Below are 14,655 nucleotides of genomic sequence, written 5' to 3' on the forward strand. Positions count from 1 at the left end.
TGTTTTAATCATATATTTTAATGTTATATTCAAGAGAGTCATACATTTTTCTAACTATAAATTTCAGAATTGAGGGAGCCAAAAGAAATTTAGACAGAATACTGGATAAAAGAACACCTTCATCACCAGAGCCAGATTATCCCCCAACTGTAAGTTTATATTTTTTCTTTAAAAAGTTTACCCTTATACTATTTTAATTATTAATTATTTTAAGTCAATCTCAATATAACTAGTATTTTTAAAAAGCAATACATATATATAAAACTATTTATATTTTTAATTAAAAATTTTCTTATTGATTTAATTATGCTTTGTTTATTTGCTTTTGACAGATGACCAGTGAAATTAAAAAGAAAGGAGTGAGTTCAATTTTTTATATTTCTTGTTTTAAAAATGCTCAAACAAATGATTACAAAGTAGCTCCTTCTAAGACCACCTGCTAAATTCCATTCTAGAGGAGAAAGAAATTTAGAAACAGATTATTTTTTCTGCCAAAAGGAACAAGCATGTCCTGGATGACAATATGGGTTTTATTTTTGTTGCCATTCATTATCTGAGGATTAATTGTAAATATTTTTGTTCTTATTCCAAACAACTGAAAAAATATTTGAAGTGGTAGTTACAAAGGAAATACGTCTCCCTTTTTACTGTCCTAATATTGATAAAAGATGACTGCTTATTGACAATCCGTTGTGTGCTACCCACATGCTAGATGATAGAGGTTAAAAAAAAAAGACACTGACTGCATGGTTGATAACATGGGACTATGATGTGATTTGTGGGAAGATGACAATATGTAAAATTTCTTTAATAGCAAAGGATATGGAAACTTCTGGTATTAGTTACACAAGAAAGGAATTTATGCAGCATGTTCCCAGATGAGGGGACAGGCTTTCCAAATCCATTAAAGTTCCCTCTTGGGATAGAGGGCTAAAGATACCTTCATACAGACTGAGGATCTTTGGAAGAACCTCATTTTAGCTATTCCAAGTTTTTTTGTCCTTTTAAAATACTCTTCCTCCTCTTTCCTCTGCCTCCCAACCTTTCTGGAGACTCTGGCTGTTGATTTGCCTCTTTCCTAGGTGTAAGATCTAATATAAACACCCCAAATATTCATAAATATTTAATGTGAGGCTGAGTGACTGCAAGATATTTTTGTCTGTGTGTTTAGGATCCTCACTCTTCCTCCACATTTCTTGTCTTTAGTGTCTTACAATCTAAAATAAGTAGCTGGATATGAAACAGTCATTCATTCCTGAATGCTATTGGCAGTCTGACTTCTGGGAACTCCACCACTTCATCATTAATGTCTGCGATGACCATTAGTTGCCAAACCTAAAGGATGTATTTAAAATACTTCTCTTACTACACCTCCAGCTGACTTTTAAAAAACCTTTTACTTTTAAATAATTGGACACATGGATGAGTGGAACAGAATAGATGACCCAGAAATAGACCACACAAGTACAGCCAACTGATTTCTGATAAAATGCAAAAATCAATTCAATGGGGGAAAAAACAGTCTTTTTAACACATGGAGTGGAGCAGCTGGACATCCATTAAAAAAAATAACAACAAAAACCCCCCAAACCTCAGCCTAAACTTAACACCTTGTATAAAAATTAACTAAAAATTGATGATAGCTTTAAATGTAAAACAGAAAGATTAAAAATTTTAGAAGAAAACCTAGGACTAGGCAAAGAATTCTTAGACATGACATCAAAAGCACAATCCATATTAAAGACCTAAATGTAAGACCAGAAACCATAAAACTCCTAGAAGAAAACATAGGCAAAATACTCTTTGACATAAATTGTAGCAATTTTTTTTTTGGATCTGTCTCTTAAGGCAAAGGAAACAAAAACAAAAATAAACAAATGGGACCTAATTAACCTTAAAAGCATTTGTACAGCAAAGGAAACCATTGACAAAATGAAAAGACAACCTACTGAATGGGAGAAAATATTTGCAAATGATATGACTGATAACAGGGTTAATATTCAAATATATAAGCAGCTCATACGACTCAATATTAAAAAATAAACAAACAGCCTCATTAAAAAATGGGCAGAAGACCTGAATAAACATTTTTCCAAAGAAGATATACAGATGGTCAATAGGCACATGGAAAGATGCTCATCGCTAACCATCAGAGAAATGCAAATGAAAACCACAGTGAGATCACTTCACACCTACCAGAGTGGCTATCATGAAAAAGACCACAAGTAACAAATGTTGGTGAGAATGCAGAGAAAAGGAAACCCTTATACACTGTTGGTGGGAATGTAAATTGGTTCAGTCACTATGGAAAACAGAATGGAAGTTCCTCAAAAAAACTAAAAATAGAACTACTACATGATCCAGCAGTTCCATTCCTGGGTATATATCCAAAGAAAATGAAAACACTAATTTGAAAAGATACATGCACCTCAGTTCATAGCAGCATTATTTACAATTGCCAAGATATGGAAGCAGTCTAAATGTCTATCAGTAGATGACTGGATAAGGAAGATGTGGTATATGTATACAATGGAATACTACTCAGCCATGAAAAAGAATGAAAATTTTCTATGTGCAACAACATGGATGAACCTGGAGGGTATTATGCCTAGTGAAATAAGTGAGACAGAAAGACAATACTGAATGTTATCACTTATATGTGGAATCAAAAAATAAAACAAAAGAATATAATAAAACAGAAATACATAGATACAGGAAACAAACTAGTGGTTACAAGTGGGTAGAGAGAAGGGAGGAAGGACAAGATAGGGGTAGGAAATTAAGAGGTACAAACTAATATGTATAAAATAAGTAAACTATAGGATACAGTGTACAGCACAGGGAATATGGCCAATATTTTATAATAACTTTAAACAGAGTATAATCTATAAAATTTTGAATCACTATGTTGTACATCTGAAACTAACATATATTGTAAACCAACTATACTTAAATTTAAAAAGCACAATCCATGAAAGAAAAAACCTAGTAAATTATATTTCATTAAAATTAAAAACTACTGTTCAGTGAAAGACCCTGTTAAGATGATGAAAAAACAAGCTACATACTGTGAGAAAATATTCACAAATCACATATCCAACAAAGGACTTCTGTCTAGAATATTTAAGAACTCTCAAAACACAATAGTATAAAAAAAATCCAGTTAGAAAATGAGTAAAAGCCATGAATAAACATCAATAACATATGTGGATGGCAAATAAGCACACGAAAGATGCTCAGCATATTCATTATTGGGGAAATGCAAATGAAAACTATGGTGAATTATCACTACATACACATTAGAATGGATAAAATTTAAAAATTACAATTCTAGTGGACTTTTTGACACTGCTGAATATTAATTTCCTTCTAAATCCCCTTAGACTTATCTTTCTGGTCCTGTAACTATTATTTCTCTGTCATCTTCATGGGTGTTATTTGATTTCCTCATTTGTTTTTGTTGCTGCGCAGACTACAGTGTGTGGATATATAATTATTTAGCCACTCCTAAATGTTTCTAATATTTTGCTGCAATGAATAAACTGTAAGTGTGTTTTCATACAGTTGGAGGTGTATTTTCAATTTCTCAAAGTAGAACTGCTGGGTTTAGTTAGAGATTGCAAAATTTCTCTCCCAAAGGGTTGTTCCAATTTGTGTTCCTACTTGCCGCTGGTGAGAGTCCTTGATTCCCCACAGTCTCACCACAGAATGTAGGAATCATATTTTTTATTTTTTGTCAGTCTGAAAGGTGACAAATGGTATCTTCAACTCATTTAAAGTTTCTTTTTCTAATTATGAATAAGATCAAATACCTTTTCATATGGTTAAGAGCCATTTTTATAATATTTTCATTGTGAAATGTTGGTTCATGTCTTCTGCCCATTTTTCTATTGGTTTTATTTCCCCCTAATTTTAAAAAATTGCAGTAAAATATGCATAACATAAAATTTACCATCTTAACTATTTTAAAGTGTACTGTTCAGTGGTGTTAAGTGTTTTCACATTGTTGTGCAACCAATCTCCAGAATATTTTCATCTTGCAAAACTGAAACTCTATATTCATTAAATCACTCCCCATTTCCTTCTCCCCCCAGTCCCTGGCAACTACCATACTATTTTCTGTTTTATGAATTTGACTACTCTAGATATCTCATGTAAGTGGAATCATACAGTATGTGTTTCTTCGTCATTGGCTTGTTTCATTTAGCATAATGTCCTCCAGTTTCACCCATGTCTTAAATTTTTAAGCTTTCTTTACACTTTATTTGAGAAGTATGTTTACAAGTATTTTCTCCCAGATTGTCAGTGTCTTTTGACCTTTTTTATTATGATTTTTTTTTGCCATCGAACATTTAAATTTTTTTTAGTCAAAATTTGTCATTCATTTTTTAATTTTTTGTACCTGGAATTTGAATCATAGCTAGAAAGTTTTCCCCTATCTTCAATTATAGCAGAATTTACCAGTTTTTTCTAGTCCTTGTATAGTTTCATTCTTTAATTTAAATTCCTAATCTATTTGGAACTTATTCTTATGTATGTTGGAAGGTACAAGTTAAATTTACTTTTTTCCAAATGGCTAACCAGTTGCCCTAGAACTATTTATTAAAATTGTTATCTTTGCTCCAGTGATTTGAGATGCCACATTTATCATAATATGAATTTTCCTGTGTCCTGGATCTATTTGTAGACTTTCCTTTTTTTTTTCCCCAGTAGTTTGTCTATTCATGCTGCTGTACTACACTATTCTAATTAGGGGGCTTTATAGTATGTTTAATGTCTCCTACAGCTAGTCCTTCCTTATAGATTTTCTTTTTCAGGGATTTCTTGGCTGTTCTCTCATGTTTATTTTTCCACTTGAATTTAGTCTGTACTTGCCTAGCTCCTTAAAAGTGTGTGAAGATGTTTTTATTGGCATTGCATTAAATTGTCTTGGGGACAGTCTGAAATTTTCATGTTGTTAAAGTATCTTTACCAACATCAAGTGCTGTCTTTCCATTTGTTCATGTCTATTTTTGTCAGACTGCTTATTGTTATGGGATAATTTATGAAATTATTATACTGATATTATACCAGAATATAATCTTCAAGAAAGTGGGGCTTTTTGTGTTTTGTTTTCTACTGTATCCTCAGCATTTGGAAAAATACCTGAAGATTTGTTGAATTAATGAATTAAATGAAAGAATAGTAAGTTAGACAAAGGATTTTGTTTTGCCTTGAGAACATGAAGATTACAATAAGAACATTAATTTGGTGAGAACTCATCATAAATAAAGAAAAATATAAAATAGTTTCTTTATATGTCATACTTTTGGATAAAATATTTGTATTCTGAAAATGTTTTTTTCCAAAATATTTTTACTCTGAAATGCTACAGTTGAACATACATCATTGAAATGCTACACCATTTAGAACATGTAATTTTTTCTTATTACATTCTCAGTTCAACTATCTTTATTTGAAACAATGTGTAGAAAGTAGTCCGATAGTACCTATTCAGCAGGAATGGCTGGATCACATGTTAATACTGATACCTGAGTCTTTAAAGGAGGGGAAAGAAAGAGAAGAACTCGTTCAAAGTCTCATAAATGAGGTGTCAAGTGATTTTGAAAAAAGCATGAAGAGATATTTGGGTAAGTATCATTTAACATATGCCAAACTTGTTTGTTCCCTCACCTCTCCCAACCAAAAGTAGAAATATGAAGAATGAATGACGAACATTATATGTTTAGCTATAAGTATTTCTTAGGTATTTTTTTTAAAGTTTTTATTTTGAGCCTATAATCTAGTCAAAATCTTTGTAATTTAAGGGCACTTTTTGTAATTTTTTTATGTGCTTATTAACTAAAAGCTTTTTACTTTTTACTTTGTCTTTATGGTTGTAGTTATACTATTTACAAGATTATAAGAAAATACTAATATGTTTGGGGAGATTTATTAGGGATTTAACCTTTGCAGTTTTAATTGGATCAAAATTTTTTAAGTGGCCATCCTAGTGGCTTTTGAGTAGATAGAATGAGAAAAACTGAGAACTTAACTAAAGTTTTACTGTATCTGAATTTACCTCCAAAATAGGACCAAAATAGTACCAAGAGCTTGATTTTGTTTCAAATAAAAGAGCTTTTTCTTATACTCATTTTTGATGTGTATTAAAGCATACTAGCCATTATCTGAAGTTAGAAATTTTGATTTAAGTTACGTCTTGCAGGGATTTTCAACAAGAGTTTATATATATGTTTATTTGTTTGTTTGTTTTGTTTTGTTTTTTTAAGTGCGGAGTGTTCTTGTGAGACCTCCAGTTAAATGGCTTGAAGATGAAGGAGGCCCTTTGCCTGAATCTCCTGTGTGAGTAAATTATTTTAAAAACAGCACTGCATCTAGGTTTTGATAACAGATTGAAAATAAACTGATTTTACATTCAAGGCTACAATTGTGAAGCTCAGAGGTATTTTGAAAACATTAATATATAGCACTACTGTTTTTTTTTTCCCTGAGAGGAATCCTCTACCTTAAACTTGTCTAGTTGTTGCATATACAATTATGGGAACCTCTATGGATGTATATAGCTCAACTTGGTCTTAAGTAAGCTGGAGTATGCCAGACAGACTTCTCCATCTCTTCTCCCTAGTCCTAAGGACTGAGTTTGCTTATCTCTACTTAGGGTAACTTAGCCAAAACACAGTGGAAGTTGGGGCATTCATGCTTGGCTCATCACCCTGCCTTAACCACAGATGATCTCTGTTCTTACTGAACATAATGCACTCTCAAGATCTTCATGTATTTTTATTACATGCATATCTCATAGGTTTTCTATTGCTGACCATATTTCTATCTTCTTAATCCCCAGTCTTCTCACTTTAATACTAATTCCATGTCATAAATATTATTTCCTAAAATTTAGAATGTGTTATTTGAATCCTGTTTGATGTGGTGTTTTGCTTTTCCAGGGGCCTGGATTATTCTAATCCTTGGCATTCTAACTATCTGCAGACAAGAAGTCAAATATTAGCTAATTTGCACATTGTTCATCCAACTATGAAAATGTTACTGGACCTTGGTTATACAACGTTTGCCAATACAGTTTTGCTAGACTTAACAGGAATTAGGTAAAATCCCATATTTATTAATTAGCATTTAAAATTTGAATGTCTTCTGCTTGAGTCTTTCTGATTTTGACTGTATAATATTTAAAACTGATAAATCTTCAGGACTTTTCTTTAGATTTAAAAAAATTTTTAATTTATCTTACTTGTTTCAGTAATTTGGATCAAGACCAATATCTGTTATTTGCTTTAAATCATTTTTATTTTTCTCATAAATAGAGCTAAAGGCCCAATTGATTGTGAATCACTGAAAAATGATTTATCAATACAAGCTAGAAAGGCAGAAGAGAAGATAATGAACACATGGTATCCAAAGGTTATAAATCTTTTTACAAAGAAGGAGGCACTAGAAGGCATTAAACCTGAGAAATTGGATGCATTTTATAACTGTGTTTCCACGCTTATGTCAAATCAGGTAAATACATTTTATATATTTTAAATGATAATGTTACTAAAATTAGTATTTTAAATAAATCTTATAACTTACAGTGTGCATTTCTAAGTTCCAGCTAAGTTGTAGTGGCTTCATCTTCACCTAGTAGAGTGCTGGAAATCTGACTCTCTAGGGAAAAAAAAAAGCCCTGATTTGTAGTGTTTGCCAATTTCCATGGTGTAAATAATCCCACCATGGTGATTTTCAAGCATCCAAGGGTTTAGTAACTGGCTCACGAAATTCTTGAATATTTGACAGTTGGCTCTTGTAGGAGATAGCTCTAGTATACCACTGTCCCTCATCCCATATACACATCACCCCATGACACCCTCAACCTTAGGTTTCAGGCCTCTCCTCCCTTCAGTCTTCACCATGTTGTTTGGTCTTCTGGAACTTCTTCTGTACCAGGGACAGAATTATTAAAGAATTTAGAAGATTGTGAGTTGCCGTTTTAAGATTGTTGATATTCTATAAAAAAATTAAAGTTTGTATATATTCTATTTATTTTCATAGACTATATTTATGAAGAATATATTGTGCTGAATGAAGATAATTTTCAGGACTAAATGGATTGGTAGAGTGAAATAATTACTGATTTTAGTTAAAGTTTGAATTTCTACTTTGTAAAGTAATAATAATTTATGAAATCATGCAGCTAAAGGATCTTTTAAAGAGAACTGTAGAAGGATTTGTAAAACTCTTTGACCAAGAAGATCAACGAGGGTTGCCAATATTTAAGATGGAATTGACATTTGATGATGATAAAATGGAATTTTATCCTACTTTTCAAGATTTGGAAGATGTTGTTTTGGAATTGGTTGAGCGAATAGCTGAAGCTCTGCAGGTATTCCTTTATCCATCAGGTTTCTTTAAATGGCTCTTTTTCAAAATTTTAAACTGAGTTGAAGCTGTATAAAGTGGATGTGTACATAAAATGTTACAACTCATTTTATTTCCATCCTCCAGCTTATTTTAAGTTAAAAGTACTTTCGCTTTGAGAAAGTTTCTTGGCTTAAGATCACTTTTTTCTTCTTAGAACTTTTTTTACTATGGTTACGAATTGATATTTTTGTACATGTCTCATCTTCCCTACTGAGTTGTGAACTTAAGGACAAGATCTAAGTCATCTTTGTTCTTTCTAGAGCTTTTCTAGTATAATCACTCTGACACTGTAGTTCCTTAATACATATTTGTTGAATAATAGGAAACTAACACAACTAAGGTTTTATATTAGACTACAAACAATTTTAAATCACGTTACTTTGCATCAAGTTATCTTTTCTTGGACCATTGAGATATGAAAAAAAAATTTAACAATATAGTTTAAGATCTACATATAAATCAATTGCACAGATATTTATTTCACGAATTGTCATTTTTATTTATGTTAGAATGTCCAAACAGTACCCTCTTGGCTGTCAGGAACTTCAACAACTGTGAATCTTGACACAGAACTTCCTGAACACGTGTTACAATGGGCTCTTAATACTCTGAAGGTGGCAGTACATCGTAACTTAGAAGGTGCAAGAAAACATTATGAGACATACGGTATATATGACACATTATATCTCTTTTTTGTCACAAAAGAATATCATTTTATTTTTATTAGAATTTGGTCAGATATTTGGTTGTCTGGATCTGTCATGAAAGAGCAGAGAGAACCAGAAGTGAGCATAGGCATGACTTTTGGCAGAGTCAAGGATCAAACCCAAAAAACCTGAATTCTGTTTTTCGGTCCAAAGGGTGAATGTTAACTGGAGCAGGGTGATAAAGCCAAAATGTAGAGAGATGTTGGCATAAGGAGAAAGTTAAATCAAGGGAGAAAGCAAGGTAATTTCTAAGAATAGTTTTTAAGAGCCTGTAGCTCAATAGTCTCCTCAACTGTATTATGGAGTCAGAATAGATGTTATTTGACATTCTATTAACTAAAAACTTTTATTAACTGGCTTATCTATACCTCTAAGTTATTTTACATACCCTGTTATCTTTATTTTAAAACGTCTGTGTTTAACCTGCTTTGCTTAAGTCTATTTTACGTTATTCTGTCTCTTCTTATTAAAGTATTTTAATAGTCTATTAATAATATTTAATTGAATAGACTACTCCATTCCATGACCATATGAAAAAAGCACTTTATTTTTTTAAAGAGTGTTTTGAGATTTTAATTAGATTATTAATTTTCAGTTGAAAAATATAATTGGCTCCTTGATGGGACTGCAGTTGAGCAGATAGAGACTTTTCAGGCAGAAGATCATACTTTTGATGAATACACAGAGGTAAGTGTTAATTCTGTTTTTCATTAATGTCTTTTGAATTTCTTTTTAAAATTAGGACCTTTTTATTATATAAAATAAATGCTTCAGTTTAAGTTAATAGAATTTCTTACTCAAAACATCATTTTAGTAAACTCATAGGTTCCTCTAATTATTTAGTTACTTATATAACTCATTAATTGATTCAACAAAAATATCTTTCATCATATTCATCATACACATAGCAAGATTTCAGTGATGCAAAAATAAATAATACCTAAACATTCTCCTCAGGAGCATATATGTGGCATGGAAGTCAGACATAGAAATAACAACTATAATATATTGAGATAAGTACTAGAATGGAGATATGGACAAAGTGTTGTGGAAGCTCAGAAGAGAAAATGATTGCTTTTACCTTGGGAAATTGGTGAAGGTTTCTTGAAAAAGTGAAAAGAAAGCTGGACTTTGATTATAGGTGACAAGAGAGGGAATATAGCATGAGCAAAGGCCGGAAGTCTTTAGAGGTGTGCAGACAACATCAAATAATCCCCAAATAATTGAAGAATAGGTAACTAGAAATATAATATGTGGCAGATTTAGAGTCTGAAGTTGGAACTATAAGTTGGAGTCACATGGGAAAATCTTTCGGTATCTTTGCTCAAGAGTTTGTACTTTGTTTTGAAGGTTTTTAGCCATGGAAGTAATTTACTTGAATCTGAGTTTTAGAAAGATAATTCTGGCAGCAATAGGGGAGAACCCATTGAATCAAAAAGATTCCTATCTCCTGAAAGACCTTGTTCTATTAGTTAAAGTTAGGCTTCTGGCTCTTCATGGTCTTCCTTTCTACGGGGTCAGGGGCATCCCCAGTGCCATGTCTGCGTAAGGGACCCAGGTCTGCTTGAAAACTCTGCACCAGCACTTGCCCCCACTGAGTGCTAGAACTCTACTCCTTGCTTGTTTGTCTTAGAGGTGCAGGTTCACAAAGGCACCTGCGCAGCAAATTAGTCCCCTCTGCCTGTAAAAATCTCAGCCCTGCCTATGAAGTTGTGGAGACCCCTGGGTAGGGATTCAGGTTTCAACTCCACCTCCACCTGGGAGCCACACAGCGGGTTTCCCAGCATAAGAGCCCTCTTCCTCCTTTGCCACTCCCTCCCTGTGGGACAAGTCCTGCACTAATTTCCTTTTACTTTTTTTTTTTTCTTCTACCAGATTTTGTGAGGAATCTTGTCTTTTGAAGTAGATGATTTTCTGTCAAAGTTTAGCAAGTGTTCTGAGTGAATGGGTGGGTCTGTGGCTCTCTCTCTTCATGGGAGAGCCTGAGCTAAGAGCATCCTTCTACTCCTCCATCTTGGCACCCCGCCTTGTTATTTTATTCTTTTGATGCAGTATGGAATTGTTTTTTTTAACTTATCTTTCTTTTATTATTAGTGTATAGAAACAGAACAGGTTTCTGTATATTAACTTTGTATCCTTCAACTTTCCTGAATTTATTTATTAGGTCTAACTATTTTTTGGCAATAATTTTAGTATTTTCTTCATGTATTATCATGTCATTCACAAACAGTGACAGTTTTACTTCTTCCTTTCCAAGTTAGATGCCCTTTATTTCTTTTTCTTGTCTGTTTGTTGTGCTAGGACTTCCAATACTATGTTGAATAAAGTGGCAAGAGTAGGCTTCATTGTCTTCTTCCTGATCTTAGAGTAAATGCTTTTAACTTTTCACCATTGAGTATGATATTGGCTGTGTGATGTGGCCTTTATTATGTTGAAATATGCTCCCTCTAGACCCATTTTGCTGAGTTTTTTTTTAAATCATAAATGGAGTTGAATTGTACCAGAAGCTTTTTCTGCACCTATTGAGATGATTGTATGGTTTTTATTCTTCATTTTGTTAATATGGTGTATCACACTGATTGATTTGCAGATATTGAATCATTCTTGCATCCCTGGGATAAATTCCACTTGATCAAGGTGTATGATGCTTTTAATGTATTGTTTTGATACTATTTTGTTGAGGATTTTTACATCTGTGTTCATCATTGATATTTGCCTGTAATTTCCTTTTTCTTGTATCATCTTTGTCTGGTTTTGACATCAGGGTGATGCTGGCTTCATGTAATGAGTTTGGAAGCATTCCTTTCTCTTCAATTTTTTGTAATAGTTTGAGGATAGGTGTTAAACTCTTCTTAAATTTTTGGTAGAATTCACCTATGAAATTGTCTGGTCCTGGACTTTTGTTTTTTGGGAGTTTTAAATTATTTATTCAAATACTTTACTGGTAATTGGTTTGTTCACATTTTCTATTTATCCTATTCAGCCATGGGAGATTGTACATTTCTCAGAATTTGTCGATTTCTTCTGGGTTGTCCATTTTATTGCTGTATAATTGTTTGTAGTACTCTTATGTTATCCTTTTTATTTCTGTTGTGTCAGTGGTAACTTTTCCTCTTTCATTTCTAGTTTTGTTTATTTTAGCCCTCTTTGTTTCTTAATGAGTCTGGCTATAGGTTTATCAATTTTGTTTATCTTTTCAAAGAACCAGCTTTTGGTTTCATTGATCTTTTCTATTGTTTTTTAAAATATCTATTTCATTTATTTCCACTCTGATTTTTATTTCTTTCCTTTTACTGTTTTAGATTTTGTTTGTTTTTCTTTTTGTAGTTCCTTTGGGTGTAATGTTACATTGTTTACTTGAGAATTTTCTTGTTTCCTGAGGTGGACTTGTATCACTTATAATTTACCTCTTAGAACTTCTTTTGCTGATCCCAGATATTTGGGGGTCATTGTGTTTCTATTTTCATTTGTTTCCAGGTATTATTTTATTCCCTCTTTGACTTCTTCAGTGGCTGATTGCTTGTTTCATTGTGGTTTTAAATTTTCATTTCACTGACAATTAATGATGTTAAACATCTTATAATGTGTTATTTTCCATCTGTCTTATCTTTTTAGAAGTAAAATGTCTGTTATAATAATTTTTACATTTTAAGCTGCATTTTTGTATTCTTAATGTTCAATTATAGATGGATTTATTTTATTGTGTTATATTATTATCAAAGTTATTATTATTGAATTTTAAGGAGTCTTTATATATTTTGAATAAAAGTCCTTTATCTGAAATATATTTTGCAAATATTTTCTCCCCGTATATGACTTGACTTTTTATTATTTGTAACCATGTTGTTCAAGGAGCAGGCATTTTAAATTTTAATGAATTTTAGTCTATCAATTTTTTTTTCTGTTAAGGTTCATTCTTTTTCTGTCCCATGTAAGAAATTTTTGCCCACTCTGTGGTCAGAAAGATTTGCTTCTAGACGTTTAATAGTTTTAGCTTTTACATTTAGGTCTATTACCCATCATACATAATCTTCCCATTTGGTGTAGAATATGGGTCATGGTTCAGTGTTTTCCACTTGGGTATCAAGCTGTTCCAACATCATTTATTGAAAATATCATGTTTTCCCCATTAAATTATCTTGGCATTTTTGTTGAAATTCAGTTGACTCTATATTTATGGTCTATTTCTGGATTTTCTATTTTTTCCCATTGTTTAAAGATCTGTTCTTATGCCAATACCATGGTCTTGATTTCTGTAGTTCTCTAGTAAGTTAAAATTAGGTATTATAAGTTCTCTACTTTGTTCTTCTTTTTCAAAATTATTTTGACTACTCTAGGTCTTCTCCATATACATACCATATGTAAAATACCATATTCATTTTAAAATCAATTTCTATAAAGAAGCCAGCCGGGATTTTGATTAGAATTGCATTAAATTTCTTGATCAATTTGGGAAGAACTGTCATCTTAAAACTGAATCTTTCAGTTCATGACCATAGGATATATTTTGTTTTGTTTGAGTCTTCTTAAATTTCTCACAGCAATGTTTTATAGTTTTCATTGTACAGTTCTTGCAAATACTGTTCCTAAATTGTTTCAGGTTTTCTCAGTTTTCTTGTAAATGGTATTGTTTTGTAATAGGAATTTTCATTTTCATTGCCAGTATATAGAAATATAATTCTTACATATTGAACCTGTATCTTGGGACATTGCTAAACTCACTTAATAGTCCTAGTTTTGTTTTGTTTTTTAAGTCTTAGTAGTTTGTTCTTTCTTTCTTATTTTTTTTTATTTATTTTTTAGGGGGGAGGTAATTAGGTTTACTTATTTATTTTTAGAGGAAGTCCTGGGGATTGAACCCAGGACCTTGTGGATGCTAAGCATGCGCTCTACCACTTGAGCTATACCCTCCCCTCCTCTTTCTTTCCTTTTTCTTTCTTTCTTTCTTTCTTTCTTTCTTTCTTTCTTTCTTTCTTTCTTTCTTTCTTTCTTTCTTTCTTTCTTTCTTTCTTTCTTCTCTCTCTCTCTCTCCTCTTTCTTTCTTTCTTTCTTTCTTCTCTCTCTCTCTCTCTCTCTCTCTTTCTTTCTTTCAACATTTTTTATTGAGTTATAGTCATTTTACAATGTTGTATCAGATTCCAGTGTAGAGCACAATTTTTCAGTTATACATGAACATACTTATATTCCTTGTCACATTCTCTTTCGCTGTGAGCTACCACAAGATCCTGTATATATTTCCCTGTGCTATACAGTACAATCTTGTTTATCTATTCTACACATGCCTGTCAGTATGTACAAATTTTGAACTCCCAGTCTGTCCCTTCCCACCCTCCTCCCCCTGGGCAACCACAAGTTTGTATCCTGCGTCTATGAATCTGTTTCTGTTTTGTACTTATGTTTTGGGTTTTTTTTTTAGATTCCACATATGAGCGATCTCATATGGTGTTTTTCTTTCTCTTTTTGGCTTCCTTCACTTAGAATGACATCCATGTTGCTGCAAATGGTGTTACGTTGTCGGTTTTTATGGCTGAAT

General features: G+C 32.2%; 1 protein-coding gene across 2 annotated transcripts in view; it reads left to right on the forward strand.

Moving 5' to 3' along the window:
• DNAH12 (dynein axonemal heavy chain 12) overlaps positions 1-14,655 on the forward strand; it is a 151,287-nt gene that overhangs the window by 12,671 nt on the left and 123,961 nt on the right. For both annotated transcript variants that reach the window (XM_032458203.1, XM_032458204.1), the window contains 9 exons: positions 68-149; positions 333-359; positions 5,441-5,630; positions 6,270-6,342; positions 6,945-7,103; positions 7,320-7,515; positions 8,189-8,377; positions 8,925-9,081; positions 9,718-9,809. In XM_032458203.1, coding sequence (XP_032314094.1) covers positions 68-149; positions 333-359; positions 5,441-5,630; positions 6,270-6,342; positions 6,945-7,103; positions 7,320-7,515; positions 8,189-8,377; positions 8,925-9,081; positions 9,718-9,809 — 1,165 coding nt within the window. The remainder of the gene's footprint in view (positions 1-67; positions 150-332; positions 360-5,440; positions 5,631-6,269; positions 6,343-6,944; positions 7,104-7,319; positions 7,516-8,188; positions 8,378-8,924; positions 9,082-9,717; positions 9,810-14,655) is intronic.

The sequence above is a fragment of the Camelus ferus genome, chromosome 17 (assembly GCF_009834535.1).
Source record: "Camelus ferus isolate YT-003-E chromosome 17, BCGSAC_Cfer_1.0, whole genome shotgun sequence".
Classification (NCBI taxonomy): domain Eukaryota; kingdom Metazoa; phylum Chordata; class Mammalia; order Artiodactyla; family Camelidae; genus Camelus; species Camelus ferus.